We start from the raw sequence: 14,007 nt of genomic DNA on the forward strand, positions 1-14,007 counted from the left end.
TTTTATGAATATTGTAAACCCACAGATCCAAGAAGCTAAACAAACCACAAGCAGGATAAATACACACATGTGTGCCTATATTTATACCAAAGTGCACAAAATCAAATTGCCTGAAAACAAATGATAAAGACGAAAGCTTTAAAACAGCTAGAGAAAAGACACATTACTTACAGGGAGACAAAGGTAAGGCTACTTATACATCTCTCCTCGGAAACTGCAGAAGCCAGAAGACAATGAAATCATGTCTTATGAACTAATGAAACCATAAACCTCAAATTCTATATCCATCAAGGTTTTTTTAAAATGAAGGTAAACAATCAGACATCATTTCACACCCACCAGGATGGCTACATCAAAGTCAAATAATAAGGATTTTTTGTTTTGTTTTGTTTTTGAAACAGAGTCTAACTCCGTCACCCCAGGCTGGAATGCAGTGCGCGATCTCAGCTCACTGCAATCTCAGCCTCCCTAGTTCAAGCAATCCTTATGCCTCAGCCCCTGCGAGGAGCTGGGATTACAGACTCACACCACCACACCCGCCTCATTTTTGTGTCTTTAGTAGGGATGGGGTTTCGCCATGTTAGCCAGGCTGGTCTCAAACTCCTGGGCTCAAGCAATCCGCCCACCTCGGCCTCCCAAAGTGCTGGGATTACAGGCATAAGCCACCAGGCCTGGCCTGGGTAGACAATAATAAGTATTGACTAGGCTGTGCAATAATTGGAAACATCTATGCTGCTGTTGGGAAGATAAAAAGGTGCAGGTGCTTTGGAAAAGAATCTAAGTTCCTCAAAATGATAAAACATACACAGAGACAAAGTGCACCAAATGTTTACCACGTGACCCAGAAATTCTACTCCTAAGTATTTTCGCAAGAAACCTGAAAGCATATGCTCACACAAAAGCTTGTAAATGAACATTTGTAGCAGCATTATTCTTAATAGTTGAAAAGTGATAATAACCCAAATGTCCATTAAATGATGAAAAGGTAACTGAAAGCAGTATATCTATACAATGAGAGAGTATTCAGCCATAAAAAGGAATGAAACAGTGATACATTCTATAACATGAATGAACCTTGAAAACCTTTCATTATGCTATGTGGAAAAAGTCAGACACAAAAGGCTGCATATTGTATGATTCCATTTACATGAGATGTTCAGAATAGGCAAATCTATGGAGACAGAAAGCAGATTAGTGGTTGCCAGGGCAGAGAGGAAAGAGGAATGGGTACAAGATTCCTTTTTGGGGTAATGAAAATGTCCTGGAATCAGCTAGTGATGATGACGTTACAACCACATGAATGTATTAAAATCTACTCAACTGTACACTTAAAAATGATGAATGTTATAATATAGGAATTGTAATTCAATTTAAAAACTGAAGGTGAAATAAACATTTTTTTCAGAAATACTGTATTTCTGAGAGAATTCATAGCCAGCAGACTGATCCAATAAGAAGTATTAAAGGATGTCATTTAACCAAATGGGGAAAAATAATACCAGATACAAACTTGGATCTACATTTAAAATAATGTGGGTAAATATATGAGAGTTTTTCTCTTTAATTTTTTTTTCTTGTCATTAATTTATTATATTTTATGGTAGTATGTGCGTATATTAAAGACATCTCAGATGGAACACAATAAACACATCCATAATTAGAGTATCAATTGATGTTTTGGAGTACTAAAATATCAATATTTTTAGACACAATTTACAAAAAATATAGATGTCTCAAAGCAAATTACATGTATGTGTATGTATACATATGTGCATATATATATATATTTTTTTTTTGAATGTCTCTCTCTTTTTTTTTAAATTTATTTATTATTATTATACTTTAAGTTCTAGGGTATATGTGCATAACGTGCAGGTTTGTTACATATGTATACTTGTGCCATGTTGGTGTGCTGCACCCATCAACTCGTCAGCACCCATCAACTCCTCATTTACATCAGGTATAACTCCCAGTGCAATCCCTCCCCCCTCCCCCCTCCCCATGATAGGCCCCGGTGTGTGATGTTCCCCTTCCTGAGTCCAAGTGATCTCATTGTTCAGTTCCCACCTATGAGTGAGAACATGCAGTGTTTGGTTTTCTGTTCTTGTGATAGTTTGCTAAGAATGATGGTTTCCAGCTGCATCTATGTCCCTACAAAGGACACAAACTCATCCTTTTTTATGGCTGCATAGTATTCTGTGGTGTATATGTGCCACATTTTCTTAATCCAGTCTGTCACTGATGGACATTTGGGTTGATTCCAAGTCTTTGCTATTGTGAATAGTGCTGCAATAAACATACGTGTGCATGTGTCTTTAGAGCAGCATAATTTATAATCCTTTGGGTATATACCCAGTAATGGGATGTTTGGGTCATATGGTACATCTAGTTCTAGATCCTTGAGGAATCGCCATACTGTTTTCCATAATGGTTGAACTAGTTTACAATCCCACCAACAGTGTAAAAGTGTTCCTATTTCTCCACATCCTCTCCAGCACCTGTTGTTTCCTGACTTTTTAATGATCGCCATTCTAACTGGTGTGAGATGGTATCTCATTGTGGTTTTGATTTGCATTTCTCTGATGGCCAGTGATGATGAGCATTTTTTCATGTGTCTGTTGGCTGTATGAATGTCTTCTTTTGAGAAATGTCTGTTCATATCCTTTGCCCACTTTTTGATGGGGTTGTTTGTTTTTTTCTTGTAAATTTGTTTGAGTTCTTTGTAGGTTCTGGATATTAGCCCTTTGTCAGATGAGTAGATTGCAAAAATTTTCTCCCATTCTGTAGGTTGCCTGTTCACTCTGATGGTAGTTTCTTTTGCTGTGCAGAAGCTCTTTAGTTTAATGAGATCCCATTTGTCAATTTTGGCTTTTGCTGCCGTTGCTTTTGGTGTTTTAGACATGAAGTCTTTGCCCATGCCTATGTCCTGAATGGTACTACCTAGATTTTCCTCTAGGATTTTTATGGTATTAGGTCTAACATTTAAGTCTCTAATCCATCTTGAATTAATTTTCGTATAAGGAGTAAGGAAAGGATCCAGTTTCAGCTTTCTACTTATGGCTAGCCAATTTTCCCAGCACCATTTATTAAATAGGGAATCCTTTCCCCATTTCTTGTTTCTCTCAGGTTTATCAAAGATCAGATGGCTGTAGATGTGTGGTATTATTTCTGAGGACTCTGTTCTGTTCCATTGGTCTATATCTCTGTTTTGGTACCAGTACCATGCTGTTTTGGTTACTGTAGCCTTGTAGTATAGTTTGAAGTCAGGTAGCGTGATGCCTCCAGCTTTGTTCTTTTGACTTAGGATTGTCTTGGAGATGCGGGCTCTTTTTTGGTTCCATATGAACTTTAAAGCAGTTTTTTCCAATTCTGTGAAGAAACTCATTGGTAGCTTGATGGGGATGGCATTGAATCTATAAATTACCTTGGGCAGTATGGCCATTTTCACGACATTGATTCTTCCTATCCATGAGCATGGTATGTTCTTCCATTTGTTTGTGTCCTCTTTTATTTCACTGAGCAGTGGTTTGTAGTTCTCCTTGAAGAGGTCCTTTACATCCCTTGTAAGTTGGATTCCTAGGTATTTTATTCTCTTTGAAGCAATTGTGAATGGAAGTTCATTCATGATTTGGCTCTGTGTTTGTCTATTACTGGTGTATAAGAATGCTTGTGATTTTTGCACATTAATTTTGTATCCTGAGACTTTGCTGAAGTTGCTTATCAGCTTAAGGAGATTTTGGGCTGAGACAATGGGGTTTTCTAAATATACAATCATGTCATCTGCAAAGAGGGACAATTTGACTTCTTCTTTTCCTAACTGAATACCCTTGATTTCTTTCTCTTGCCTAATTGCTAATTTTTAAATTTCTTTGAAAGTTACAGCAAAAATGAGCATGTGTGGCACTGTGTTGTCACAGGTCTTACGACATAATAACATAACAATAATAACATGACAACAATGACATAAGGAAGGGTAAAATGGAAGAATATAACATGGCAACAATGACATAAAGAAGGGTAAAATGGAAGAATATCATTATAAGAATCTTGCATTGTGTGTGATTTGGTGTAATATTTAAAGACTCATTGTAAGTTACACATTGTAAAGATAGAAGGAACCACAAAAAAAATAAAATACAGCTGGCCCTTCATATTTGCAGGTTCCAGATCTGTGAATTCAATCAACTATTTTGATCAAAAATATTTTTTTAAAAACACAAATAAAACAAAACAGTGTAACAACTACTTACATAGCATGTACATTTTGTTAGGTATTCAAAGTAATCTAGAGATGACTGAAAGTTTTAGGAGGATGTGTGTAGGTTATATGATAATACCATGCCATTTTATATAAGGGACTTAAGCATCTACACCTAGTCCCCTATCCCAAGGCACCTGTAACCAATACACTGAGGATACCAAGGAAAAATTGTAAAACTAAGAGGTATAAATAATAGGGCATTACTAAATATAAAACAACAAACTGAAATATAGAAATTGATTTTTTAAAAATACAAGAATACAGAGAAGGAACAAAGAACAGGTAGGATAAATGGAAAATATAAAAGAAGACAGTAGATTTAAACGCCTATGTTGATAATTGCATGAAATGTAAAAGATCTAAACAGTCTCATTTAAAAACAGAGATGGTCAGATGAGAAATTTTTAAAGAAAGCAAGATCATTCTACAGAATAACTGACCTGTAATCTTCAACAGTAATAAAGTAATAAAGTCATGAAAGGCAAGGAAAGGCTGAGGACAGTTCCAGACTGAAAAAGACTAAAGAGACATGACAACTAAAAGCAACTTGTGATTTGAACTGGATTCTTTTGCTAGAAAGAACATGATTGAGACAATTGGCAAAACTTGAACTGGGTATGCCAATTAATGCTGGAAATCTATCAAAGCTAATGTCCATTCTCTACTGCACTGTGGTTGCACACAAGAATGTCTTTATCTGTAGGAAACCATACTAGAGTAATTGGGGATGACAGTGTGTCATGTTAGCAACTTACTTTCAACTGGTTCAAGAAAAAGACACTGTTATTTATACTGAAGTTAAGAATGTCTAAAAACAAAATTTTTTGAAACCCACAAAATAAATTTGATTATACCAAAACTTAAAATTTCTATGCAACAAAAACTACTAATTATATAATGTTAATAGGTAAGCCATGCACTGGAAGACAATATATAACAGGAAAAGGCATCCAAAGTATATAATTCCTATATATGAAAAAGAAAATAATAAACAACCTAAAAGTGGGCAGCAAGTAGATGAGAGAAAACCCAAATGCCTAAAACCTAAATTCACTAATAATCTAATAAAAATAAAATAAAAATCACAATAGTGATCTATCATTTCACAATCATCAGACTGGCAAAAACCAGAAGTTTGACAATATAGATGTTACCAAGAGGTAGAGTAACAGGACCTCCCACAAAATACCAATGGTAGGATAAATGGGGAAATCACCATAGAGAACAACAATAAGATCAAAGACATGTAAACCCTTTCTCTGATCCAGCTGATCTCTTTCTAGGTATAGACCCTGGACCAACAGAATTGACATCACCTGGGAGCGTGGCAAAAAATGCAGAATCTCAGGAATGACCCCAGCCAGACCTATTCTATCAGAATCTATATTTAACTAACCCCTCATGATACCACTTCCATGCATAGAAGCATCTAAAGAACAACACTGTCAAGAAATTTTGAATGTGAGTCCAAGGAGACAAGAACAAGGATATTTATTGTACCACGGTCTGTCATAACTACTGGAAACATACCAAATGTCCCTAACAGTATCAGTAAGGATAGTTATCTTGTAGTAATAACCACCCCCAAAATCTCAGTGACTTAAAACAAAGATTTAAAACTTACTCATGTTATACATTCACAATGGGTTGGCAGGTAGGCTACGCTCTCTGAAGTTACTCAGGGACTCAACCAGCATCTTGGAGTTGCCATTTTTCAAGAACAAGAGAAAATAAGAGAACTCTGGAGGGAAATTAAATGCTAAGCCCAAAGTGATACATATCACTTCTGCTCACATCTTATCAGCCAGAAAAAGTCACATGGAACTGGGAACCCAGTAAATATACACAGGGAACCCAGGAAATATAATATTACCTTGCACCAAAGGAAGCAGCTAGAAATATTGGCGAACAGCACTTATGATAATCACTGGAACTGGCAGGGGAAATGTGAATTATTCATATAATAGACTACCATGGAGTGATTAAAATGAGCAAACTGTGTCTATATACATAAAGAAAATAAGCTGCCTACTAGTATATATGCCCCAAAGGGTGGATATTTTTATCAATTTTATTCATAGCTGTATCCCCAGCACCAAGAGCAATGCCTAGCACATAGTAGGTATTTGATTCATCTTTGCTGAGTGAATACACAGATCTCAAAATGAGGACTGAGAATCATCTACATAAACTTTTTAAAACACAAAACAAAACAATATATGATTTATAAATATTAAAAGCACAGACTAGAAGAACATTCAATAAATTTATGATACTGGTTTCCTCAGGGGAAAGGAATAGGACTGAAAGGAAAGGAATAGGACCGAAGAAGGGAACATAAATTTTATCTGTAATTTTTTAAAGTATATATATATATATATATATATATACCTGTTTCTGTCCATATATATGTTTTATATATATACTACATATTTTTTTCTTTACACATATATGAATCAAAACTGGAAAATTGTTAATATCTGTTAATTCCGAGAAGTTGGTACACAGGTGAATTTTTTTTTTTTTTTTTTTTTTTTTTGAGATAGCCTCGCTCTGTCACCCGGGCTGGATCTCAGTGGTGCAATCTCAGCTCATCGCAACCTCTGCCTCCTGAATGCGAGCTATTATGTGAGACAATTCTCATGCCTTGGCCTCCTGGGATTACAGGTGTGCACCACCTCCTGTAATCAGCTCCTTTTTTTGTTTTTCAGTAGAGATGAGGTTTCTCCGTGTTGACCAGGCAGGTCTCAAACTTCTGGCCTCGAGTGATCCACCCGCCTCAGCCTCCTAAAGTGCTGGGATTATAGGTGTGAGCCACTGCACCTGGCTTACAGGTGATTTTAAATTCTCTATAATTTTAGAACTTTACTAAAAGGATATTAGGGAACTAATACTACTTTCATATCACAGGCAGAACTTCTCATAGTGTTCTATCCATGTTCTCTTATGAGAGCATGTCCTCCTATTTTAATGTCTAATGATTCAGCTTCAAAATTCTTGAGAATTTTGAATTTTTATCCATAATATTTCTATTCTTATCTCAATATTAAATATATTTTAAATGTATACTTTTCCCCTCAAAACCTAGGTAAAATTAACATTCCAAGACGACATGCTCTGTTTATCCTACAGCTTCATATATCCCCATCATACTACAGGGCATCTCAGGGTAGAGAGATGGGAGATGCTTATTCTAGTTTGGGGAGCAGAACTATAGAGTCACTGTAGATTTTCCTTTAGAAGAAAACAACATACAGAAGAGAAATCCTCTGAATTTAACCTCACCCTTCCCCTTTACAACAGTTAATTTTATGCGGCAACTTGGCTGACCACTGGACCCAGATATTTGGTCAAACATTATTCTAGATGTTTCCGTGATGGTATTTTTTAGATGAGATTAACATTTAAGTCAGTAGACTATAAGTAAAGATGATTACCCTCCATAATGTGAGTAGGCCTCATTCCACCACAGGTGAAAACCTTAATAGGAAAAAGGCTGACTGTGCCCAAGGAAGAGGGAATTCTACAGAAGAGCCCCTTGGAACTCAAGCTATTATCTTAACTCTTCACTGGACCCTAGCTTGCCAGACTACACCGCAGCTTTTGCTATACTTGCTATACTCCACAATCATGTGAGCCAATTCCTTAAAATAAATACATCCCTCTCCAGTAGGTAAACAGACAGAGACACGCGCGCGCGCGCGCACACACACACACACACACACACACACACACACACGCTATTGGTTCTGTTTTTCTGAAGAACCCCAGCTAATGTACTCTTGCACCAAAACCAGTACTATTTTTTTCTACGACACTATTAAATAAATCAAAACATATCTCAAACCAACTATCACTAAAATAGGTATATGCTTTTCCTTAGAAGACTGGGTCTTGGCCTGGCGTGGTGGCTCACGCCTGTAATCCCAGCACTTTGGGAGGCCGAGAAGGGCGGATCACGAGGTCAGGAGATCGAGACCATTCTGGCTAACACTGTGAAACCCTGTCTCTACTAAAAACAGAAAAACTTAGCCGGACGCGGTGGCGGGCGCCTGTAGTCCCAGCTACACGGGAGGTTGAGGCAGGAGAATGGCGTGAACCCGGGGGGCGGAGCTTGCAGTTAGTGGAGATCGTGCCACTGCACTCCAGCCTGGGCGACAGAGCGAGACTCCGTCTCAAAAAAAAAAAAAAGACTGGGTCTTTTAAAAATCTAACTGTAAGTATTATTTGTTAAACCTAATACATGACAGAACACATTAGCATACCACATATATATATAAATAAATCTATAACGAATCAATAAATATACAAAAGGTTAAGAAGATGTTAGAAACTTAATTATTTTTTGAAAAGTTATGCTAAATATGGACCTAAAAGTATTCTAAATAACAGAAATTTTAGGTAGTAAAAACTGTTCCATTAAAAAAAAAATCTTACCTTTTAGTTTTCATCTGGTCCCTCAGTTTGCTGTACATCTCTAGGACTTAAAAGAAAGAAAAGAAAACACAAACATGATTTAGAGAAAGCCTAATTAAAGCAAAAAAATTACACCAAAAATCCTTCTCCATTTCCAGTTCCTCACCTGGAAGACACAGCATTAACTTATCAACAGTGGCAGAAATATTTCTCTGTTGTAGTCGACACTGCTTCAGCTCTTCCATTGCTATTACCAGCTTGGCAAGAGGGAAAAAGACTGAATTATGCCAATGGCTGTAAATAAAAAGCTTTCAGTCACATTTTTCCACACTGTGTTCAATTCATCAGAAAATCCCAGACAGTTTCTTAGTAAGACCTGCCAAGTGAACTAAAGAACTGCCTTTCTTAACCAGTAAAACATTCCTGCACAGTTTCCCGCTTTCTCCCCAAGATACATACAATACTAGGAAGGGCTAGGTAAAATGAAGTCCTAAAATACAAGGGTTATCCAGGAGAAAAAAAAAAAAAAAACTATCTTCAACTAAATCTCTATTTCAACAAATAAACCACACACTGAAAAGATGTGGCTTTTCTAAAAATTACAGTTTGGTGAAAAGTAACTCACTTTTATTCCTCTAGCTCCAGTTTTAAAGGCTTCTATCAGAAGTCATACCATAATATAACTAGAAGAAATTGTACTCCACAGAATTTAGAATGTGAGACAAACGTCTTTAAAAAGTAATAATCTACACATCTACTTGCAGCATTCATCCTACACCCATACCTAAAAATGTTATCTGCTTAGATACCATGCAGAAAAGAACCAGAGAATGGTCCTGAGTAAGTCACTGATAAAACAATCAAAAGCTAATCTTAAAGGTTATTAAAATTAAACATTTTAAAAGTATTAGGTGATAAGAAAGAAGCATGATAACAGAGAACAGTCATGTACTACAAGTCAGAAAACCCAGGTTTTAGTCCCAGCCTTGTCAATAACTATGTAAAATACAGCAAATCATTTGTTTTAGTTTCCTCATCAATCAAACAGTGATAATACCTGTCCTGATTTTGTCAGCCATGAGGATCAATTGAGCAAATAGATATAAAATAATATTATAAACTGTGATGGTTTAAATGGTAAATATGTCAATTAATAGAATCAACGATTTTTTTTAATGGTCGGGGGATAGAGATGGGGTCTCCCTCCATCACCCAGGCTGAGAATGCAGTGGCGCAATCATGGCTCAATGCAACCTTAAACTCCTGGGCTTAAGAGATCCTCCCACCTCAGTCTTCCAAATAGCTGGGACTACAGGCATGCACCACCATGCCTGGTTATGGTTGTTTTTCTTTTTGGTTTTTTTTTTTTTGGTTTTTTTTTGGGGGGGTTGGGGGTAGAGATGGGGTCTCACTATGTTGCCGAAGCTGATCTCAAACTCCTGGCCTCAAGTGATCCTCCCACCTCAGCCTCCCAAAGCACTGGGATTACAGCATATAATCTCAGCCTCTGTGCCTGGTTGATTAATTTGTTAAATAAATATTTGTTGAGCATCCACATTGTGCCAGTCACTATTTAGGTAGATGGAGGGGATACAGCAATGAATAAAGCAAACAAAAATTTCTAATCCCATGGGGTTTAATTTCCAATGGAGGTTGACAGGCAAAAAATATATATATATAAGTAAAAATATATTAAATATAATATCAGAGCATGACAGGCACAATGAAGAAAAAGTGGGAAAGGATCAAAAGAATGCACGGGTAAGAGTGAGACCACGATTTCAAATAAGGTAAGAAGGCAACATTTGAGCAAAGATTTGAAGAAGGTGAATATTGAGGAAATAACATTCCAGGCAGAGGAAGAGCATTACTGTATTATGACAAGTCAATGATCTAAAAGCACAACTAAGAAGGCTGTATCCTCTCTCCTTAGACTTCCCAGTGACTACGTTCATTTAATTTAGATAAACATTAGGAAGAGCAACAATAACGTCCAAGTACTTCCAACATACTACTTACAGTCTTAACCACTAAATGAATAACATAGTCATTAAAAGAGAGTGGCATGAAACAGAAAAGATTTCTTCAAAAGGTAAACTGGTCTTACTTCCTTTCCCTCATGTTGTAGTTTTCTATTAGTATCCGTCACTTGATTCTGTGGAGAGAAGACAATTTATACTCATAAAAAACAAACATTTAGACAATAGTTGAAAAAGATCTAAATTTAATATGAAAAGAATGGGAATAGGTAGTTAGATATTTTCAGTATTCCACTGCATATTGGTCCAGTGGCATTCTCTTGGGTTTAAATTATGTCAACTTTTCTACTGGATGTTTGCATGACCTTTTGAAAAGAAAAATTTACTAAAAAATATGGTGAGTTTAGAACAGTTCTAAACTAAGATACTATAATAACTGAAGATCACACTTTAACTTTGGGGAGACAAGAGGAAAAAGGGGAGAGAAAAATGAAATAGAAAGAACAAATTTTATCATAGATATTCTTCATTTCACCAATGTATTCCTAGAAAAGTTGGGTATACACTGAACTTTTTAACTCAAGTCATAGTTTCCCTGTTTGCTTATTATTTTATTTTTAGAAAATGCTTTACCTAAATTATTTTTGGATCATTAATTCTGAACAGCTCCTAACACTTCCATACTTCCATTTTTCCAACATAGTCTCTCCATCAGATAGTCAAAAATTTGTGAATACGCCCTTAAATGATCCAGAGTTCATTATTAAAGGAAATGGCATCTACTTTTTTTGATACCCACTTTTGACATTTCAATGATGGAAAAAATTAATTATATAGAATAGTAATTTCCTCATCATCTGTGATATCAAAACATAAGCAATACTAACTTCTATTATGTTGTTTAATAAAGGCTTTCTAGCCTTCCACCAGTAATTGCTACACCTTATACTTTTAATGCATCCCCTAACCTAGCATTTCCTATTGTGTCCCTTAGGACATCAAGAAGTGTTAGTGAGCAGGTACTCTGCGCATGCACACAGCCATGCACACATGAGCACACAAACACAGACACACACACACACACACACAAACACACATGATATGACATGCACTGTAAATGCCCAAGAAAGGGATATCGTATAGGATGTTTTCCAAATTTATCTGACATAATACCCTTTAACTGAAGATCTTCTCAAGGAGCTAGTTTTTTAAAAGACCACACTTTTGAAATCACTGCTCTGAACTATACACTATACCTGGACTATCATTCAAAGCGGATTACCATCTGCACCTCCATCCAAAGACAAAATGAACTGTGAACTCCTCCAGGAAGCCTCCCTCTTTAAAGTACCAGAAAGGGAGGCAAAAAAACCAGCAAATTCCCTCTTTATTATTTACTTAATGGCACCACCTGTGAAACACTTTGTGGTTTTATTGCACTGAGCTCAATACAAATTAAGAGTGATAAAGCCATCCAAAATGCACATCCAAGACAATGTTAACAGAAGCATTGTCTAAACGGGGGTCAGCAATCTGTTTCCATAAAGGGCTAGATAGCAAATATTTTAGGCTTTGCAAGCCATACAATCTCTGTTGTAACTATTCAACTCTACCTCTGTAGCAGGAATGCAGCCATAAAGAAAATACATGTAAATGAAAGGTCATGGCTGTGTTCCGACAAAATTTTATTTACACAAACAGGGGGCAAGCTGCCTTTGGCCTAAGAGACAGAGTTTGCTAACCCCTGGTCTAGAATAAGCGTGATGGTAAGGTAGTAATACCACACTATGAAATTTACAATTGGATGCCACATTTTAAGAAGGGCTTTACAAGCTGAAGCATGGTTAGAGGTGAACAGATTTGGAGAGGGAGTCAAAGCTATACCACATGAAAAACAGATGAAGCAATTTTTAGCCAAAAGAGGAGAAAAATATTCACTTGGAGACACTATACACCGTACCTGGATCCTACGTACTATAAACCATATTTAAACAATAGCTGCCCTTCAAATATCTGAAGAGCTATCAGAAGTAAAGTGGTTCCCTAAAAATGGAGCTTATTACTCAAACCAATGCTTGTTACTAGAAAACAGTATTCAGCTCAATATAAGAAAAAGCGTTCAAGCAATGTGAATAAAAATCATAATGGCTTCCTTGGGTGATAATGCTATCCCCATTATAGTAGTTATTCAATAGCAAATTAGATATTTTTTATCCTAAACTGGAGATCTCCCAAAATTCAACCCTCCATAATACTCGTAAATTCAGCAACACTGTCTACTAGAGTAGCCTTATTTGCCTTATGAAGGGACCATTTCTCACTTTTTTTCACCTTAAACTCACTGTAAAAAATACATTTTCCATTGCAACTCAGTACACAAGTATAGGGAACACACACACAATTTTCAAGAAACAATGTTTATCCTTAGTACATGTAATACACTCTCTTGTTTTCTATTCAATTCGATTATATTTAATTTCAGTTTTTGCCAAAAATACTGATCAAGGAACACTAAATTAATTTCATGCAAACCATCGTTCTGAAACATATTCCTAGGAACCTAACGAATGCTTCCAGTAAGAAACATAATAACTGTGGGCAGGGTGTGATGGTTCACACCTGTAATCTTATCACTTTGGGAGGCCGAGTCAGGTGGATCAACCTGAGCTCAGGAGTTTGAGACCAGCCTGGCCAACAAGGTGAAACCCAGTCTCTACTAAAAATACAAAAATTAGCTGGGCGTGGTGGTGCATGCCTGTATTCCCAGCTACTCGGGAGGCTGAGGTGGGAGAATCGCTTGAACCGGGTGAGGGGCACAGGTTGTAGTGAGCCAAGATCATGCCACTTCACTCCAGCCCGGGTAAAAGAGCAAAACTCCATCTCAAAAAAATAAATAAAGATAATAACTGTGTCAATACCATTCAATAACTATTTCAATGCATAACAATAAAAAGAAGCCAGGCGCAGTGGCTCACGCCTGTAATCTCAGCACTCTGGGAGGCTGAGGCAGCGGATCATTTGAGGCCAGGAGTTCGAGACCAGCCTGGCCAACATGGTGAAACCCCATCTCTACAAAAATACAAAAATTAGCTGGGCGTGGTGGCATGCACCTGTAGTCCCAGCTTCTTGGGAGGCTGAGGCAGGAGAATCACTTGAACTCGGGAGGCAAAGGTTGCAGTGGGCCGAGATCATGCCACTGCACTCCAGACTGGGTGACAGAGTGACACTCTGTCTCCAAAAAATTTTTAAAAAAGAAAAAGAAAAAGAAAATATACCAGCTATCTAGCATGCTACTTCATTTATTTCAAAGAAGGTAAGTGTGTATATGTATACACTGAGAATCAAAACAAA

At 36.8% G+C, this 14,007-nt stretch overlaps 1 protein-coding gene across 7 annotated transcripts in view; it reads right to left on the bottom strand.

Annotated features, from left to right (window-relative positions):
• EXOC6B (exocyst complex component 6B) overlaps positions 1-14,007 on the bottom strand; it is a 721,163-nt gene that overhangs the window by 612,448 nt on the left and 94,708 nt on the right. For all 7 annotated transcript variants that reach the window (XR_003115284.1, XM_025354255.1, XM_025354254.1 and 4 more), the window contains 3 exons: positions 10,785-10,832; positions 8,844-8,934; positions 8,699-8,744 (listed from right to left, as the gene is read on the bottom strand). Coding sequence is in view for 6 of the 7 variants with exons in the window: in XM_025354254.1 (XP_025210039.1) it covers positions 8,699-8,744; positions 8,844-8,934; positions 10,785-10,832 (185 nt within the window). In the remaining variant the exon portion in view is untranslated. The remainder of the gene's footprint in view (positions 1-8,698; positions 8,745-8,843; positions 8,935-10,784; positions 10,833-14,007) is intronic.

Source organism: Theropithecus gelada, chromosome 13, assembly GCF_003255815.1.
Source record: "Theropithecus gelada isolate Dixy chromosome 13, Tgel_1.0, whole genome shotgun sequence".
Taxonomy (NCBI): Eukaryota; Metazoa; Chordata; class Mammalia; order Primates; family Cercopithecidae; genus Theropithecus; species Theropithecus gelada.